Source organism: Syngnathoides biaculeatus, chromosome 11 (genome assembly GCF_019802595.1).
Source record: "Syngnathoides biaculeatus isolate LvHL_M chromosome 11, ASM1980259v1, whole genome shotgun sequence".
In the NCBI taxonomy this organism is placed as follows: Eukaryota; Metazoa; Chordata; class Actinopteri; order Syngnathiformes; family Syngnathidae; genus Syngnathoides; species Syngnathoides biaculeatus.
Genome location: NC_084650.1, coordinates 22,855,478 through 22,870,708, shown reverse-complemented (window position 1 = coordinate 22,870,708; position 15,231 = coordinate 22,855,478). Strand labels below are relative to the sequence as shown.

General features: G+C 39.1%; 1 protein-coding gene across 3 annotated transcripts in view; it reads left to right on the top strand.

Moving 5' to 3' along the window:
* The first annotated feature begins 370 nt into the window (after positions 1-370).
* ctnna1 (catenin (cadherin-associated protein), alpha 1) overlaps positions 371-15,231 on the top strand; it is a 63,635-nt gene continuing 48,774 nt past the window's right edge. Inside the window, exons 1-7 of one of the 3 annotated variants that reach the window (XM_061834530.1) lie at positions 371-549; positions 1,687-1,801; positions 3,918-4,113; positions 7,978-8,144; positions 9,842-9,961; positions 12,817-13,086; positions 13,493-13,696. In XM_061834530.1, the coding sequence (XP_061690514.1) occupies positions 1,697-1,801; positions 3,918-4,113; positions 7,978-8,144; positions 9,842-9,961; positions 12,817-13,086; positions 13,493-13,696 (1,062 nt within the window). In that variant the 5' untranslated portion in view covers positions 371-549; positions 1,687-1,696. Of the gene's footprint in view, positions 742-809; positions 934-1,686; positions 1,802-3,917; positions 4,114-7,977; positions 8,145-9,841; positions 9,962-12,816; positions 13,087-13,492; positions 13,697-15,231 lie in introns of those variants that run through there. The other 2 variants (XM_061834531.1, XM_061834532.1) reach the window with 2 other exon arrangements.

Below are 15,231 nucleotides of genomic sequence, written 5' to 3'. Positions count from 1 at the left end.
TGTGGGGAGCAAACCTTCCATTTTAATGTCTGTTGTCTTTGATCCGAAATGTTCCTTTCTTCCGTTCCTATTTTGCATACGTCAAAGTTTTTAGAATTTTCACCAATTACAATTTCAAGTCTATGTAAAGAGGGGAACAAACATTCATTGTTATGCATGACTGTGCATTCACTTTAATTTCCGTGTTGATCGAGCAATAATGTCTTTTAAATTCCTTTTACACGGTAATCTCTCATCATTGTTTTTAAACGTCAACAAAACAAACTGTAACTTGTGGGACAAACTGTAACTTGCAGGCTGATCGACTCGGTGCAAGCCTGGAATCACGCGAGCAGTAATTAATCCATATAAGGAGAAGCACAGCTACTGCCACGCCCGAAACAAGTCGTCATTTGCCGGGTTTGCGGTCTAAGTTGTACGTTCCCTGGTAGCCCAGTTGTCAGGAAGTTCAGGAACTCGGTCACCGCCCAGTCCCCCCCCCCACAATCTAGGCTATTGTTGAGAAATAACTCCGCGACAGCGAAACCAGCTTCTATCGAAACTTTCAAGGTAACGGTCAGCAGAGAGTCACTTTGAACTTATACTTCTTTCAATCTTTCAAGGGGCATTTCTCCTCGTGAAGTGAGTTAGCAGAGTAAGAAAAAGTGTCGTGTCCGCGAGGGGCAGCGAAAGGGAGGAAAACTTTAGAGGCGAAGCGTTGTCATTCCTCCATCTTGAAACTTTCCTAACGAATTGTTTTCGGTAAGTCGAAACTGGTTCTCTAAAGTTACTTGACGTCATAATGTTGAAGTTGGGACGCGGACTGTTTGAGAGCCTTTGATTACAGTTTGACTGGCATTTATAGATAACGCAGAGTACGGACCTGTTGTCTGGAGTGATTGTTTGTCTACTAGCATTAGCTTTAGCAAGGTGTCGCCAAAATTACGCTAGCAGGTAAATTGAATTGCGGACAATGACACACTAATCTGTTTTATTTATATCTGTTGTATTCATCACCTTGGTTGATTCCCATCATTTAATTCAAGTCCAGTGTTTCAAAATAAGTGCTGCTTGCTTTAATTTATAGTTTCCACACAGGTGCAGCACGAGTTGAAGTGTTAGCATATTGCTGACTATGTTGTTCGACCCACCCGTTGCTCACAAACTCGAGCAATTTGTTTTTCACCATTTTTGAAAATGTACAAGTAACTAGAAGAGAAACATTTATGGTGTTGTTAAGGCCTAGTGTTGGAGTGGAATTTTTTTCTATATAGTTTTTGTTATTCTTTAAACTCTGAGATCACTGTCTTTATAAACCGTTACTATCCACGAAAATTGTTAGCAACCTCGACAAGAAGTAACAATCAAGCATAACTGTAGACCGTGATTATACATATTTCCTTCTAGTCGTCCAGTAGTGAGTTTATTTTTTATGCTTAATGTTTAATGCTATTTATCTCAAAGCTACTTTGCCTCAGGTTTTCCCAGAATGCCCCCCTTTTTACGTCAAATCAATGCAGCTACAATCGTTAAAACTGAAAAAGACATTTTTAAACGGCTGGTATAAGCCCTTCACAATCTAAACACTTTTGTTAACATCCTTTTTTTATTTTTATTTTTTTTAATACAGACAGTTCGATTGAATATAGAGTGTAATTTCTGTTTCATTATTGTGTTGCGTAATGTGACTTCTATTTCTCATCATAGTCTTCCAGACATGACAAGTATCAACACTGCTAACATCAATTTCAAATGGGACCCAAAAAGTCTGGAGATCAGAACTCTGGCAGTGGAGAGACTGCTGGAGCCCTTGGTCACACAGGTAATAAGGGCATCTGTGTGAGTCTTATCAAATGAATCGAACAGCCAGTTAGATGACAGCGATCTGTATTTTTAAATCCAGTATACATTCATGTTTTTCCACAATTTATAAACGTTCCTTTGTCTTAACATATCTGACTTGCTTTTGTCAAACTACCCCACAGATGTCACATTTAAGTCATTATTTTTTGTTGCAAAAAGACGTTTTAGTGAGATAATCTTCATTATGCCCATATATAAGAGGTCTACACAACCCTTTTCAAATTTTTGACCAAGGTAAAGAAGTCATTTTTTCCCCCCCATGATTGTGACAGTGTACACGCATGTATAAGGGATTAACCATTGTTCAGGATCAACTAATCCAGCACACCTCTGACACAATTAAGTGCCTTTGATTAACCCCACAGAAAGATTTTCCAGTAGCCTTTTTCTTAGAGGTTTGTAACGACACTGTAGAACACAAGCCGGTCTGCAGTGAGCATCCCTTTGTTCAAGGGTATCAGTCAAGAGAAGAAGAAATTTCCTAGGCATCATATATACATGGATAACAGATATCATCAATTGGAGCAAATATGAGGCAGCAGTGACAGAACTAAGAAATCGATGTAATTACTCAAAATTGCTTTAAATCAATTTTGAGATTTTAATGAAATTAATATATCCTCAATGGATTTGCTGAGTTCAGTTTTTGATTGGGGAAAAACTGGATTCGATTGACCATCTCGTCCTACTTCGCTTGGTAACTAGCTGTTTGCTGTTACTAACTATGGGGAGCAGAGTGAGTGTGGACACCCAGGTGCCCCTTAGCATTTGATCTTGGGGAAGCAGCCGTTACCTTTGTAATGCAATGTATAGACACATTGGCAAACACATTTTAAGCCAATATTTAAGAAAGCAAAAGAAAATGTAAACACAAAGTGTAACTCTTGTTGGTCCCTGGTGTAAGACTGGTTCTGAAGTTGTCTGCAAATTGTGTTGACTGTGACTATAGGGGCATTTGCCTTCAGAAATTGCAGTAGTTATTAATTAGTGGTGTAGGATTAGTGGTTGGCAATTTGATTCAAAGAAGATATTGGTTCATTTGGAACTGAATGATTCAGTGAATCCAAATCTATTCAAGTAACTTTTTAGCCCAAAATTCAAACAATGTGCCATTCAAATAGATACCTAGATACTGAACAGTGCAGGTAAAATTTCTTAAATTCCTTTTGTTTCTTGTAAAGGTTTCAGGTAAAATTCAATTTTGGATGCACAATAAAGGTCTTAGTAGCTTATGTTATACTGCTATATGTCCAAGATGGGAATTTGTAACAGTTATGCTGGAAACCTGGTTGAAATGTCTCGAATGGCTTGCTTCGCTTTCTTCTTGAATCCCAGTGATTGTACAATGTATTTCTTCAAGTTGTCATAATACTTGTATTCCCAGACTTGTAGATGACCATGGTCAGTAAATGTTTGTTTTATCGTACTAAACGTATATGTCGTACAAGCACCTGCACCAATTACCAGAGACAAATTCCTTGTATGTCGTTACATACTTGCCCAATAAAGCTAATTCTGATTCTGACCCTTGATCGTTTTTTATTATTGGAAAACCAAATTATGTCCATAGTTGTGATTTAAGTTTAGCAGGACATTTGACCAATTACGTTTAGTGCTCTGCTCAATGCGCTGTGCTATTTGTTCCTCTGTGTGATGTTGTTTGCTTCTCAGACGGGCCCACTGAATAGTGCCAGAAAAAAACACAACACTCTAACACTCCTGTGGTCCCTTTTGATGTCACAGACAGGAAAATATAATTATATCGTTATCATTAAAAGTGCGAAAAACCACACACATACATTCATATAAAGTCTGCTGTGCATCAAAGTGTTTTCTTGTTATTGAAGCAAACATTACATTTAAAAAAAACAATTTAAATCGGCATTTATGTGCAGAAGGCTAGCTAGCTAAGGATAGTATGATCCAATTGCATCCTACGAATATAAGCCGATCGATATGTATGTTTAAATATTCCCTTATTTGAATTGAATGAAAAAGATGGTTCAAAAACCTCTGTCGATCCTAAATCCGCATCAAACGAGTTTCTCATCTTACCTGTTGTATACCTCCCATAGGTCACAACTCTGGTTAACTCAAGTAACAAAGGGCCATCGAACAAAAAGAAGGGACGTTCCAAGAAGGCTCATGTTCTGGCTGCTTCAGTGGAGACTGCCACCCAGAACTTCCTAGAAAAAGGAGAGAAAATAGCTAAGGAGAGTCAGTTCCTTAAGGATGAGCTGACCGCTGCAGTAGATGATGTACGCAAGCAAGGTATGTTGGAAGTATTTGATGAACCAGTTGTCAGGTCACTTCTTCAAAACCATTTCAGTTAAACAATTTTTGTGTGGCAAATATGGGTTGTCCATGTTTTATTTCTGTTGCCACTTGGGTTGTGGCATTATTGTATTAGCACCATGACAAGTGGCCCTTGTCCCTCCGAAAGTACTGCTTTTGAATAAACACGCAATATTATGATACTTTTAAAACTTAGCAAATTTACACAGACCTTTTATCCACTGTGAGCAAATCAGATTAAAAATGTGTACAGTAATTTCCGGACTATAAACCGCAATCTTTTTCACACGCTTTCAACCCTGCGTCTTATGCGGCGATGCGGCTAACTTATGCATTTTTTTATAACGGCTGCAAGGGCACTCGAGTGGAAAAGGTAAGTGTGAGACTGGATGAATATATGTGCCGAGGAAATGACTTTTACTGGTATTTTTATTTATTTATTTTTTTTTACCGGTCCTGCTAGAGTTAGAGCTGTGCTAGCGTGTTGCTGCTGTATTACTGTCTCTGTTTTTTACCGGTATATTTATTTCAGCTGCCGCGTCTCAGTGACTTTTGCTGTTTTTTTGTTTTTTTTGTTTTTTTTTTTTTTAAACCGGCCTTGTTTGAAAACTTTCTGTGTACCGTCTTTCTTTGTAAATGTTATAATGCGGGCACATTCGGCTTTTAATTTGGTGCAGCTTTTGTATGTACAAATGCTTTTTCCTTTAAAAATGTACTGGGTGAGCCTTATAATCAGGTGCGCTGTGTAGTCCGGAAATTACGGTATATATTTTTTTTAATTTCTCTAAAAATGTTTGGTTTTGTTGAAATGAGAACATTGTCTATGTAGTGATGTAAGGGAAACAAGCAGATGTTATTGGTGATAAGTTTAATTCAACAAATAACTGTCTCTTTGCTGGGTTTCTTTTTCATTTTATGCTTAGCATAAAATGTGATTGCATCACAGACAAATGTTCATAAGTCAGTTAACTTTGGGTATCTGCTGTCCATTTTAACATACTCAGACATTTCGAACTCTTGATTTTGTTTACAACTCTCATCTGTCTGAGGTGACAGCTGTTCTAGTTTCTTTGTTGCCACAAGATGCCCAAAAACTTAAATTTTCCTGTGCGGTTATCAATACTTGGGAGGTTGCTGACGTGGTTACATAGCCTGTGTGACATCCACTTCCCAGCGTTGTTACTGTAGTTGCAGTAAGCTGTCACAGGGCTGGAATGTGAGTACTGTGCTGGTGCCTCGTGTTGGCTGTCAGCTACGCTATGCTGCTCAGTGGAGCGTGACTCGACTGATAATGTTACCATTGAGAGAGCCAACATCCCCTTCATCCCTTGGATTTATGTAACCCTTTTCACCCAGCTGTGACATTGCCAGCTGTTATAATGTAAGAAAACATTGACGACATTATCAAGGATGGCTGTGCACGTAAGATGTACTTCCCCTCCCCCCAAGAGATTGAAAATTTGAAATGATTTTTTTTTTTTTTAGGTTCCCCCACTTACTTTGTATTTTGAGTAAAGATTAAGCAGGACTACTCTGTTGAAGCAATGCCATATCTGCTTGCTTTTTTAGGTCCTTTATCCTTATTCTATTTGTCTTGCCTTTCATTTTATTCTTTTATTGAGGTTTAGTAAGTGATGCACATTTTAATAGGCCAAGTGTAAATTACAGTAACAGAAGATTAAAATAAAAGTTATGGCCATCTACAACATTGAAATAATTGATTTGGTCCACAGGGGTTGATGATAATGTAAAGGTGATTGCTGTGTTGATCATACGCATCAACTGGTTGAACTCTAGAATTTAGCAGTCCTCCACACTTCAAAACAATTCAATAAGTAATTCCATACTGTGCGTCTTGATTCAGTTAATTGCCGGGTGACGGCTGACTTGGTTCATAACACTGACCGGGCGGTATACAGAATACTGTGGTACTTTCTATTTACGAATTAATTTGTTCTGAAAGTGGTTTCGGAATGTGGTTATTTTTTTTTTTTTTCTAAAGTAGAAACGCTTTTTAAATATAAATAGCCTAATCCTGTCCAAGACCCCCACACCCCTAAATAAAACATTCAGAGTACATAATGTAAAGGATAATACAAATTAATTTACCTTTGGCGTAAGGCATGGTAGGGGAAGGAGGAGGAAGCACATGGTTGGTAGCTGAGAGAAAAGATGCGTGCAAGCACACAACTTAATTCCACTGAAGTTTCTTGGGCCCATGGTAAAGAAAAATGAATTAACTTACAATGAACACGAACTACAAACTCAAAAGAGCTTCCACTTTTACAGCATATACAGTTGTTGTAATGTCACAATAGTAACAATAAATATTGATTATTTTTTGTTTCCAAGTTGGCTGTCAAATACATGTTAACTCGCCTGGTCTGTGTCGTAGGGAAGCTTGGGTGCTGCCGATTGAGCAGTTTTTAAATGATGATAGGGTGGCAGATTATTTTTTTTACACTGATCTTCCCAACTTTTTTTCTTGGGTGCACCAAGATAAACATGAGGTAATACTTCAGGAAAAGACAAGCCATTCACGCTAATGGGATGTGTATGTAAGTATAAGATTCACACAAAAGCAGATAGCATTATTAAAAAACACTGTTGTGGGATTGCAAATATTACCGTTTACAGTATGAGTGGACGTTTTCAGAGTAAAATATGTAAAACTCAAGGTTTTTTTTTTTAGAACATAGCCGCTGACAAACAGCCCGCTGCTCTCAATCGGAACATGAGAGGCTAGCTGGACGGAATTACTCAAGTGTGGGGAGAGCGAAAGAGTCATTGCATTTGAAGTCACAGAATGCAAAACTTACTGTTATGAACACTGACTTTAACAGGGGGCAGGGAGGCCCGGAGTTCTTTTAAAAGTTCCGAGTTTTGTTGTGGCCTCTTGCAATAGTCATTGCTGTTCTGTAGTAATCTTTGTAGGCTGGCCACTCCTCAGAAGGTTCACCACTTTCTGTACGACTATAATGGCTCTCACTTTGGTTCCCCGGAATCCTAAAGTTTTATAAATGCTTTGGAGGTAATAAGGCTTGGGTATGATTGGTAAAAATTAACCACGCATTGTCTTAGCCACAATTAATTCATGATGGAACAAGAGTAATTACTTTTTCCACACCATACCATGCGGTTTTGAATATTTTTGAATGAGTGAAGTCACCTTTTAAAATCAGCATTTTAATTTCTTTGGTTAGATTATTGTCTACTGACATTTGTTTTACATGAGAAATTTTGCAATAATGTAAGAATTTAAGAAGAGGGACCCATTTTTTTTTTTTTTTTCACAGTGCAAAAATACACAAATTTTTGTAATAGGCCAATACTTTTTTGCCATTGCACACCCTTTTGAATTTGCATGTTCCCCCATTAATGTAACCTATTGATCGATGCACTGATGTTTATAATGTGAACCAACAAAATCAATATGTGCTCAGCCAACCATGTAGTCAATGTTGGACAAATCATGGTGCTGGACAAACAAGATTGCAGGCCTTGTGTTAGGGCTTTGACCTGCATTATGCACTTGGAAATTATAATAGAATTATAGAACGGTGTCCAAGGTGGAATGTTTGAGGTTGTATGCATTTAATGATGTGTCATCCTTATCTCACAAATACATTCAAACTCATACACAGAAAAACTTACCAAATAATAATGTGAAAAGATAAGGACAAATTTAATACAAATGTGCCTGTACAATTACATGTAAAATGTTGATCCCTTGACAATGTAGATTCAGTTCTATTACTCGAGATGTTATGATATCTATGCCATATATAAGCTTTACGTTTGCCAAAAATAGACATACTCACAGGTATTTTACATTCCCAGGTGATTCAATGAGGCAGGCTTCTGGAGAATTTGCTGAAGATCCCTGCTCTTCTGTAAAGAGGGGCAATATGGTTCGTGCTGCCAGAGCCCTCTTGTCGGCGGTCACACATCTGTTAGTTCTGGCAGACATGTCCGACGTCTACAAACTTTTGCTCCAGCTTAAATTGGTAAGCGACTCCATGACACATAATCTTCCTTTTTGCCAATTTATGGAGTGTGGAGGACGTATGAAAGCCAGTTTAATGAAATGCCCCATCAGCAAAAAAGCATCACAATTTCTCACATTCTCTACTCTTATTTTGGGTATATAGTCGGGGAAAAGACCTCCGTGAAACCTTGGGAATTTCTTAAATTTCTTCATGAATATGATAAATGTGTTCTGGTCTTTAAATAACTCACAAGAGGGTTGATGTTGCAACAGGACAATGATCCAAAACACAAGCGAGTCAACAACAGAATACCTTCGGAAGGAAATGGTTGCCCACGAGAACCACTTAAGGTGCCAGCGAGGCATCCTCCTAAAAATAGCATAGGTCACAAATTATTTGTGCTTTAAATTTTGAATCTGACTTGTTTATATATATATATATATATATTATTTCTTAAAAAATAATGTATAATATGAAGTATTATATATTTGTGAAATATAAGGACTTTGGTTGTTTTGGATGTTTTGCTGCAAACAGTTCATGTATCCCTCAATGCAATCGGTGCTCAGGAAATAGCCCTTAGCCTCAAAGTGGTTGGTGACCCCTGTTCTGGAGTATCTTGGCCAAAGTTGTAACTTTGACCCAATAGCGATGCTACTGTATGACCTTCAAACCTATTCACACGAACATTTAGGAATATTGCTAAACTGTTACAAGTTCTATCTAGAGGAGTTGTCCAGAAGTCACCCTGATAGTTGTTCATGTCTGAGTACTGACAACCACAGGAAACATTTACTTGAGGTTACTGCTACCAATAGAGACTCAACCAGTTTATTAAATGCACAGGTTCATTTATTTTCTCCTCTGTCATGTGAATTTTGACATTTTCAATTAAAATAGGACTTTTGTGTGATTTGTTAAGCAGGTGGCACGGTGGATCAGCTGGAAAGCCTTGGCCTCACAGTTCTGAGGTCCCGGATTCAATCCTAGACTCGTCTGTGTGTAGTTTGCATGTTCTCCCCGTGCCTGCGTGGGTTTCCTCCCACGTCCCAAAAACATGCAACATTAATTTGATGGTTGTTTGTCTCAATGTGCTCTGCTATTGGCTGGCAACCAATTCAGGGTGTACTCAGTTTCCTGCCCGATGACAGCTGGGATAGGCTTCAGCACTCCCCCCGACCCTTGTGAGAATAAGCGGCTAGGAAAATGGATAGTTTTAAGCAGGGAGTTTTTATGATTTTAGATGAACAAAAGACTAAATTTTTTTTTTTTTACGTTTCACGTACATTTTCCTCCCATTGTATCTGTCATATGGACATAAATGATTACTGGAGTTGTATCTTGTGTTGTTTATACCTCAAATCGAGTAAAAGGGAAAATATCAAACTTTTTGCCCATTGAAATTTCCCTTTTGAAACAAATTAGTCTATTAGCACCATTTATTGGCAAAGGAATTGTACAAAGGTCAGATTTTCTCACAGTAATTTACATGTTTAGCAAATGTCTCAAAAGGCATTTTTTACATGCAACATTTCTTTTAAGTTGACATTTCTACACATTTACCATAAATGACACACATTTTCTTCAAAGACTTATATTTGTACACAAGCCATGTCTCCTTGAATTTGTATCTAAACATATTGCTGACTGTGACTTGGCAGTCTTTTTTCTTTTCTTTTTTTTTTTTTTTTTTAAGTATTGTCTTTCACATTCAGGTTGAAGACAGCCTTGTGAAAGTGCGTAATGCGGGAACAGAACAAGATCTTGGGATCCAATATAAAGCCTTGAAGCCAGAAGTGGACAAGCTGAACATCATGGCAGCCAAGAGACAGCAGGTACAGCCACTACAGTGAAACTATATACAGTCACTTTCAAAAGTATTGTAACGGCAAGGTCAATTCCTTTGTCTTTAGTGTTTGAAGACATCTGGGGTTTTAGATCCAAAGATGAGTTTGAGACAAAAGTTCAGTACTCCAGCTTTATTACAGAGTAATTACATTAGATGTGTTAAACAACTATGGACAGAGCACCATTTGTTTGAAACCACCCACTTTTCAATTGAGCAAAAGTAATGTAATGTGACTGAGTATTTTTAATTGTTGCCTTTTAGATTGATTCATTGGTTAAATATTAGTGCTTGGTTTTGTCTTTGGGTTTCACTTGTGAAAAATATTTGCTGTTAAACTAAAATGAAGATCAGAGAGCTGTCTATGAGAGAAAACCAAACCATTTTGAAGCTGAGAAAAGGAAAATCGATCATAGCTGTTGCACAAACATTAGGCATAGCTAATGCAACAATTTGGGAGGCCCTGAAAAAGACCTATTGTTGTACTGAGCAACAGACATCAAGCAGGTCTGTCAAGAGTTTTGAAACCATTTTGTTGACAGAAACATTGTCAGAGCTGTATAGAAACACCATGAGACTGAAGCCAGTGATATCACTGCCTACGTCTGCAAGGCAGGGGTAATAGTGTCACTATCCACTGTTCATAGAAGACATTGAGAGGAGAAATATGGAGGCCACACCACAAGATGCAATCACCACACAAAAAAAAAAAGGGTAATGCTTGGGTTTTGCAAAGAAGTACAAAGATGAGCAGCAAAAGTTTTGGAACAAAGTTTTATGGACTGAAGAGACAAACCTTATCCTCTGCCAGAGTAATGGAAAGGCCAAGTATGTCAAAAGAAAGGATCTGCCGATGATCTAAAACGCACAAGCTCATCTTGTGAAGCATGTTGGAGGTAGTAATGCATGGCTAGGCCTTGCATGGCTGCTTCGGAAACAGGCTCACTAGTCTTTGATTATGTAACGCATGATAGGGCCAGCAGAATTAATTCTGAAATTTACAAAATCTTTTTGTCTGGAGGTTTAGAGAATAATGCATCCAAACTAATCGGGAGAAGCCTCATCATGCAACAATACAATGACTCAAAGCCGACAACACAACAAAGAACTTGTCCAACGGGAGAAAGTAGAAGGTCTTTTGAGTGCGCAAATCAATCATCAGACCTTAACCCAATAGATGATATATTTCACCTCATGAAGAAGAGACTGAAGGGATGACACCCCCTCACCCCCAACATCGAAAGGAAAAAAAAAAAATCAACATAATACCATATCCTTAATCTCCTCTTCAAAGTATTCCTGGTCAAGATAGTACGTTTTCAACACAGTTGTGTTCCATATAGTCCATTGCAGGTCACATTGATCATCTAACTCAGAATGTGTTGCAAACCCGGCTCATAACCCCATGTTTTGGGCAGCCCATATTATGATGGGCTACGCTGCCAGTTGTAAGTAAGTCTGGTGTGGTATAGAAGTATGTTAAAATAGTACAGGACATGTACGGTGGCAGCAGAACAATGGTGAGGTGTGACAGAAGAATTTAAGTTAGAGGTGGGACTGGATCAGGGATCAGCTCTGAGCCCCTTTCTGTTTGCAGTGGTAATGGATAGGCTGACAGATGAGGTTAGACTGGAATCCCCTTGGACCATGATGTTCGCAGATGATATTGTGATATGCAGTCAAAGCAGGGAGCATCCAGAGGAACAATTAGAAAGATGGAGACTTGCACTGGGAAGGAGAGGAATGAAGATTAGTCGAAGTAAAACAGAATATATGTGCGTGAATGAGAAAAGTGGAGGGGGAAGAGTGAGGCTACAGGGAGAAGAGATAGCGAGGGTGGACGACTTCAAATATTTAGGGTCAACAATCCAGAGCAATGGTGAGTGTGGTAAGGAAGTGAAGAAACGGGTCCTAGCAGGTTGGAACAGCTGGCGGAAGGTGTCTGGTGTGTTACGTGACAGAAGAGTCTGCTAGGATGAAGGGCAAAGTTTACAAAACAGTGTTGAGGCCGGCCATCATGTACGGATTAGAGACGGTGGCACTGAAGAAACAACAGGAAGCAGAAATGGAGGTGGCAGAAATGAAGATGTTGAGTTTCTCGCTTGAAGTGAGCAGGTTGGATAGGTGAGAAATGAGCTCATTAGAGGGACAACCGAAGTTGGATGTTTTGGAGACAAGATTCGAGAGAGCAGACTTCGATGGTTTGGACATGTTCAGAGGCGAGAAAGTGAGTATATTGGTAGAACGGTGCTGAGGATGGAGCTGCCAGGCAAAAGAGCGAAAGGAAGACCAAAGAAGGTTTATGGATGTGGTGGGGGAAGACATGAGGGCAGTTGGGGTTCGAGAGGAAGATGCTGGAGATAGGCTAAGATGGAAAAAGATGACACGCTGAGGTGACCCCTAACGGGACAAGCCGAAAGGAAAAGAAGAGGCTGCCAGTTGACCTTTGAATTTCTACAGAGTCTGCGGTGGGGATCGTGGTGTCCCCTCCAGCTTTGGTCAAGCATATTCCTCAGTGATTGGAAAGAAAATTACAAGATGGCCTCAGTAGCGGGCAGGGGAAAATTAAAAATAATGTAAATAACTGAAGGGTTTATTGTGTAATAGACATTTTTATACCCCACGATGATGTTTATTTTATTGCCCAGTTCTCGGCCTGATTGTGACTATCATGTACAAAAATCTTCGTCACCCAAAACAAACTTTAATGTAAGGGCATGACGGGGCTGTTTAGGGTCTTGTGGACAAAGTAGACCTTAAATCTGATGTTTGCGCCACTACATCCCCTGAAAGTACTTGTAACCCTGTCCCTTTGTCATGTCATTTACTTTTGTTTTCATTTAGGAGTTAAAGGATGCTCAACATAAGGACCAAATGGCTGCTGCTCGCGGTGTTCTCCAGAAGAACATCCCTATGCTGTACACAGCATCCCGTGCTTGCTTGCAGCACCCAGATGTTGCTGCCTACAAGGCTAACCGTGACCTTATCTACAAGCAACTGCAACATGCAGTTTCAGGCATTTCCAATGCCGCTCAGGCCACTGCCACAGAAGACTCTGCTCTCAGTCAAACAGCAGGTGGTGGAGAGCTTGCATATGCCCTCAACAATTTTGACGTAAGTACGGGTGGTTGCAGAATGACATCCTGTTGCCCTCTGTCCAATGACTTCTCCCAGTCGTTTATAACGCATATGGGTATCTCACTTAATTGTAAACCAAGGATGAGGGATCTTTTTTTTACATTTTTTTTTTTTTTGTATCCCACAATGGGATATGGTCTGTCAAATTATTAATTTGAATGTGCAAGGTAAAGTTGGATTAGTCAGGCCCCCATCTCTAACACAGCACCACCCATTTCATTTTGACCCCAATATGCTTGTTGCCATAGCATTATGACATTGAAGCAGAGGTCGTATTAGATGGACTGGGAGAGGGTTGATTTGCCTGTAATTGTCTAATAAACTACAATTATAACATTGATAATTACACTATAGGAATTTTTTTTTTCTTTTGTATCTTCAGAAACAAATCATTGTGGACCCGCTGGCATTTAGTGAGGAGCGGTTTCGTCCATCCCTAGAGGAACGTCTTGAGAGCATTATCAGTGGAGCTGCCCTCATGGCCGACTCATCTTGCACACGAGATGACCGCAGGGAGCGAATTGTGGCTGAATGCAATTCTGTCCGCCAGGCTCTTCAGGATCTGCTTTCAGAGTACATGGGCAATGTAAGTGTTTTGTCATCTTGATTACGCTCCAGACTAATCTTAACACTGGTAGCACTTGGCTACCAATGTTCTAATTTGGTTGAATCAACAATTGGAGAGTTTTGAAGTTCCTCTTGTAATGTTCTGTACCGATAATGACGATTACTTAGAGTGTAGTTTCTCATGGGTAATGCACAACGTTCCTCCCAAAATGTCAATTTTGTGCATAATGTAGGTATAGTTAAATTATTTCACAATGAAATGTGGTATGGTTTGTGTTCGGTATTGTGACAGCACAAATTAATCGTCTTTTATTAGATAGGAAGAAGTACATACAGTAATGTATCCACTTTTTGTGACAGTTTTGTTTTTTGGTGTGCTGTGAGATTTTTCAATTAAAATATGTACCTTAGCGCAATAAAGGTTTGAGATTACTGCTATAGTCAGATCATGTATTCTTATCAGTCAGGTCAGACTAACATTGCATGACAAAAATTACGGGTGCTAACTTACTGTAATTAAATGCACACTCAGAAACCGAAGAGCATGATTTGACAAAACACCTGCATGTTTGCTTCTACAGTTACTTTACTAGCTTGCTAAGCTACATAAAATTTTGTTGCCTGTATGCGAGGAGTATCATATTAAATGTACGTGAACATGCGTCATGCAAGCCTGAAACAAAAATCCTCTGCTGAGCACCGGTAACCACCAAAGCATGCTTTTGTCAGTTTTGTTCTTAAAAACACACGTTGTTGTTGTTGCCAATGTAAACACTGTATCTGGTTACGTTTGAGTTGATGAGATGCAGCCCAGTGATTATTAAAGATTTGTTTTTTTGCACTTGTCAGACAGTACAATCGTGAGGCCAGATTTGTTCAGCAGGCATTATGTTGTCTCTCCCACTTCACCACCATTTTCAATTTAATAACTTTATTCGTTGCCACATATTTACAGTACGTCAAATGACACGTTTGGATTAAAATATGTACACAATGGGGATGCAGGGTGTTGGTTGTTACCGGTGCTCAGGACAGGAGAAGACATTCCTGTGAGGCTTGCGTGAGCTATGTTCACTTACTTTTAATATGATACTGCTCGCAAGTAGGCAACAAAACATTATGTAGCCTAGAAAGCTAATAGTAGCGCCCGTGGTTGTGTGTATGTAAACATGCTGCTGTTCGTTGTACACATGATCTGACCAGAGCTGTGAATTGCAACCTTTTTGGATCCAAGTTGCATACTTTAGTTGAAAAATCTCACTGCACACCAACAAACAAAAAAGCCAGAAACAGTAGATACTTTACTTGCTGTATGTACTTACTGGCATCTAATAGAACCCCATTAATTTGTTGTCACTATGCCACACTGGCATAAATAAGTTAACAAAGAGAGATTTTTGTACATATTCTTTTGAGCAATTAAGTACACAAGTGTGTACAGTAAATAAACACGTTATTTAACTAGACTCATTCCTCCATCTTATAATTGGATCGGTTACCGGTTATTCAAACTCACTGGTGCTTGGCCCCAAAAATCCTGATCGTGTAAAACCT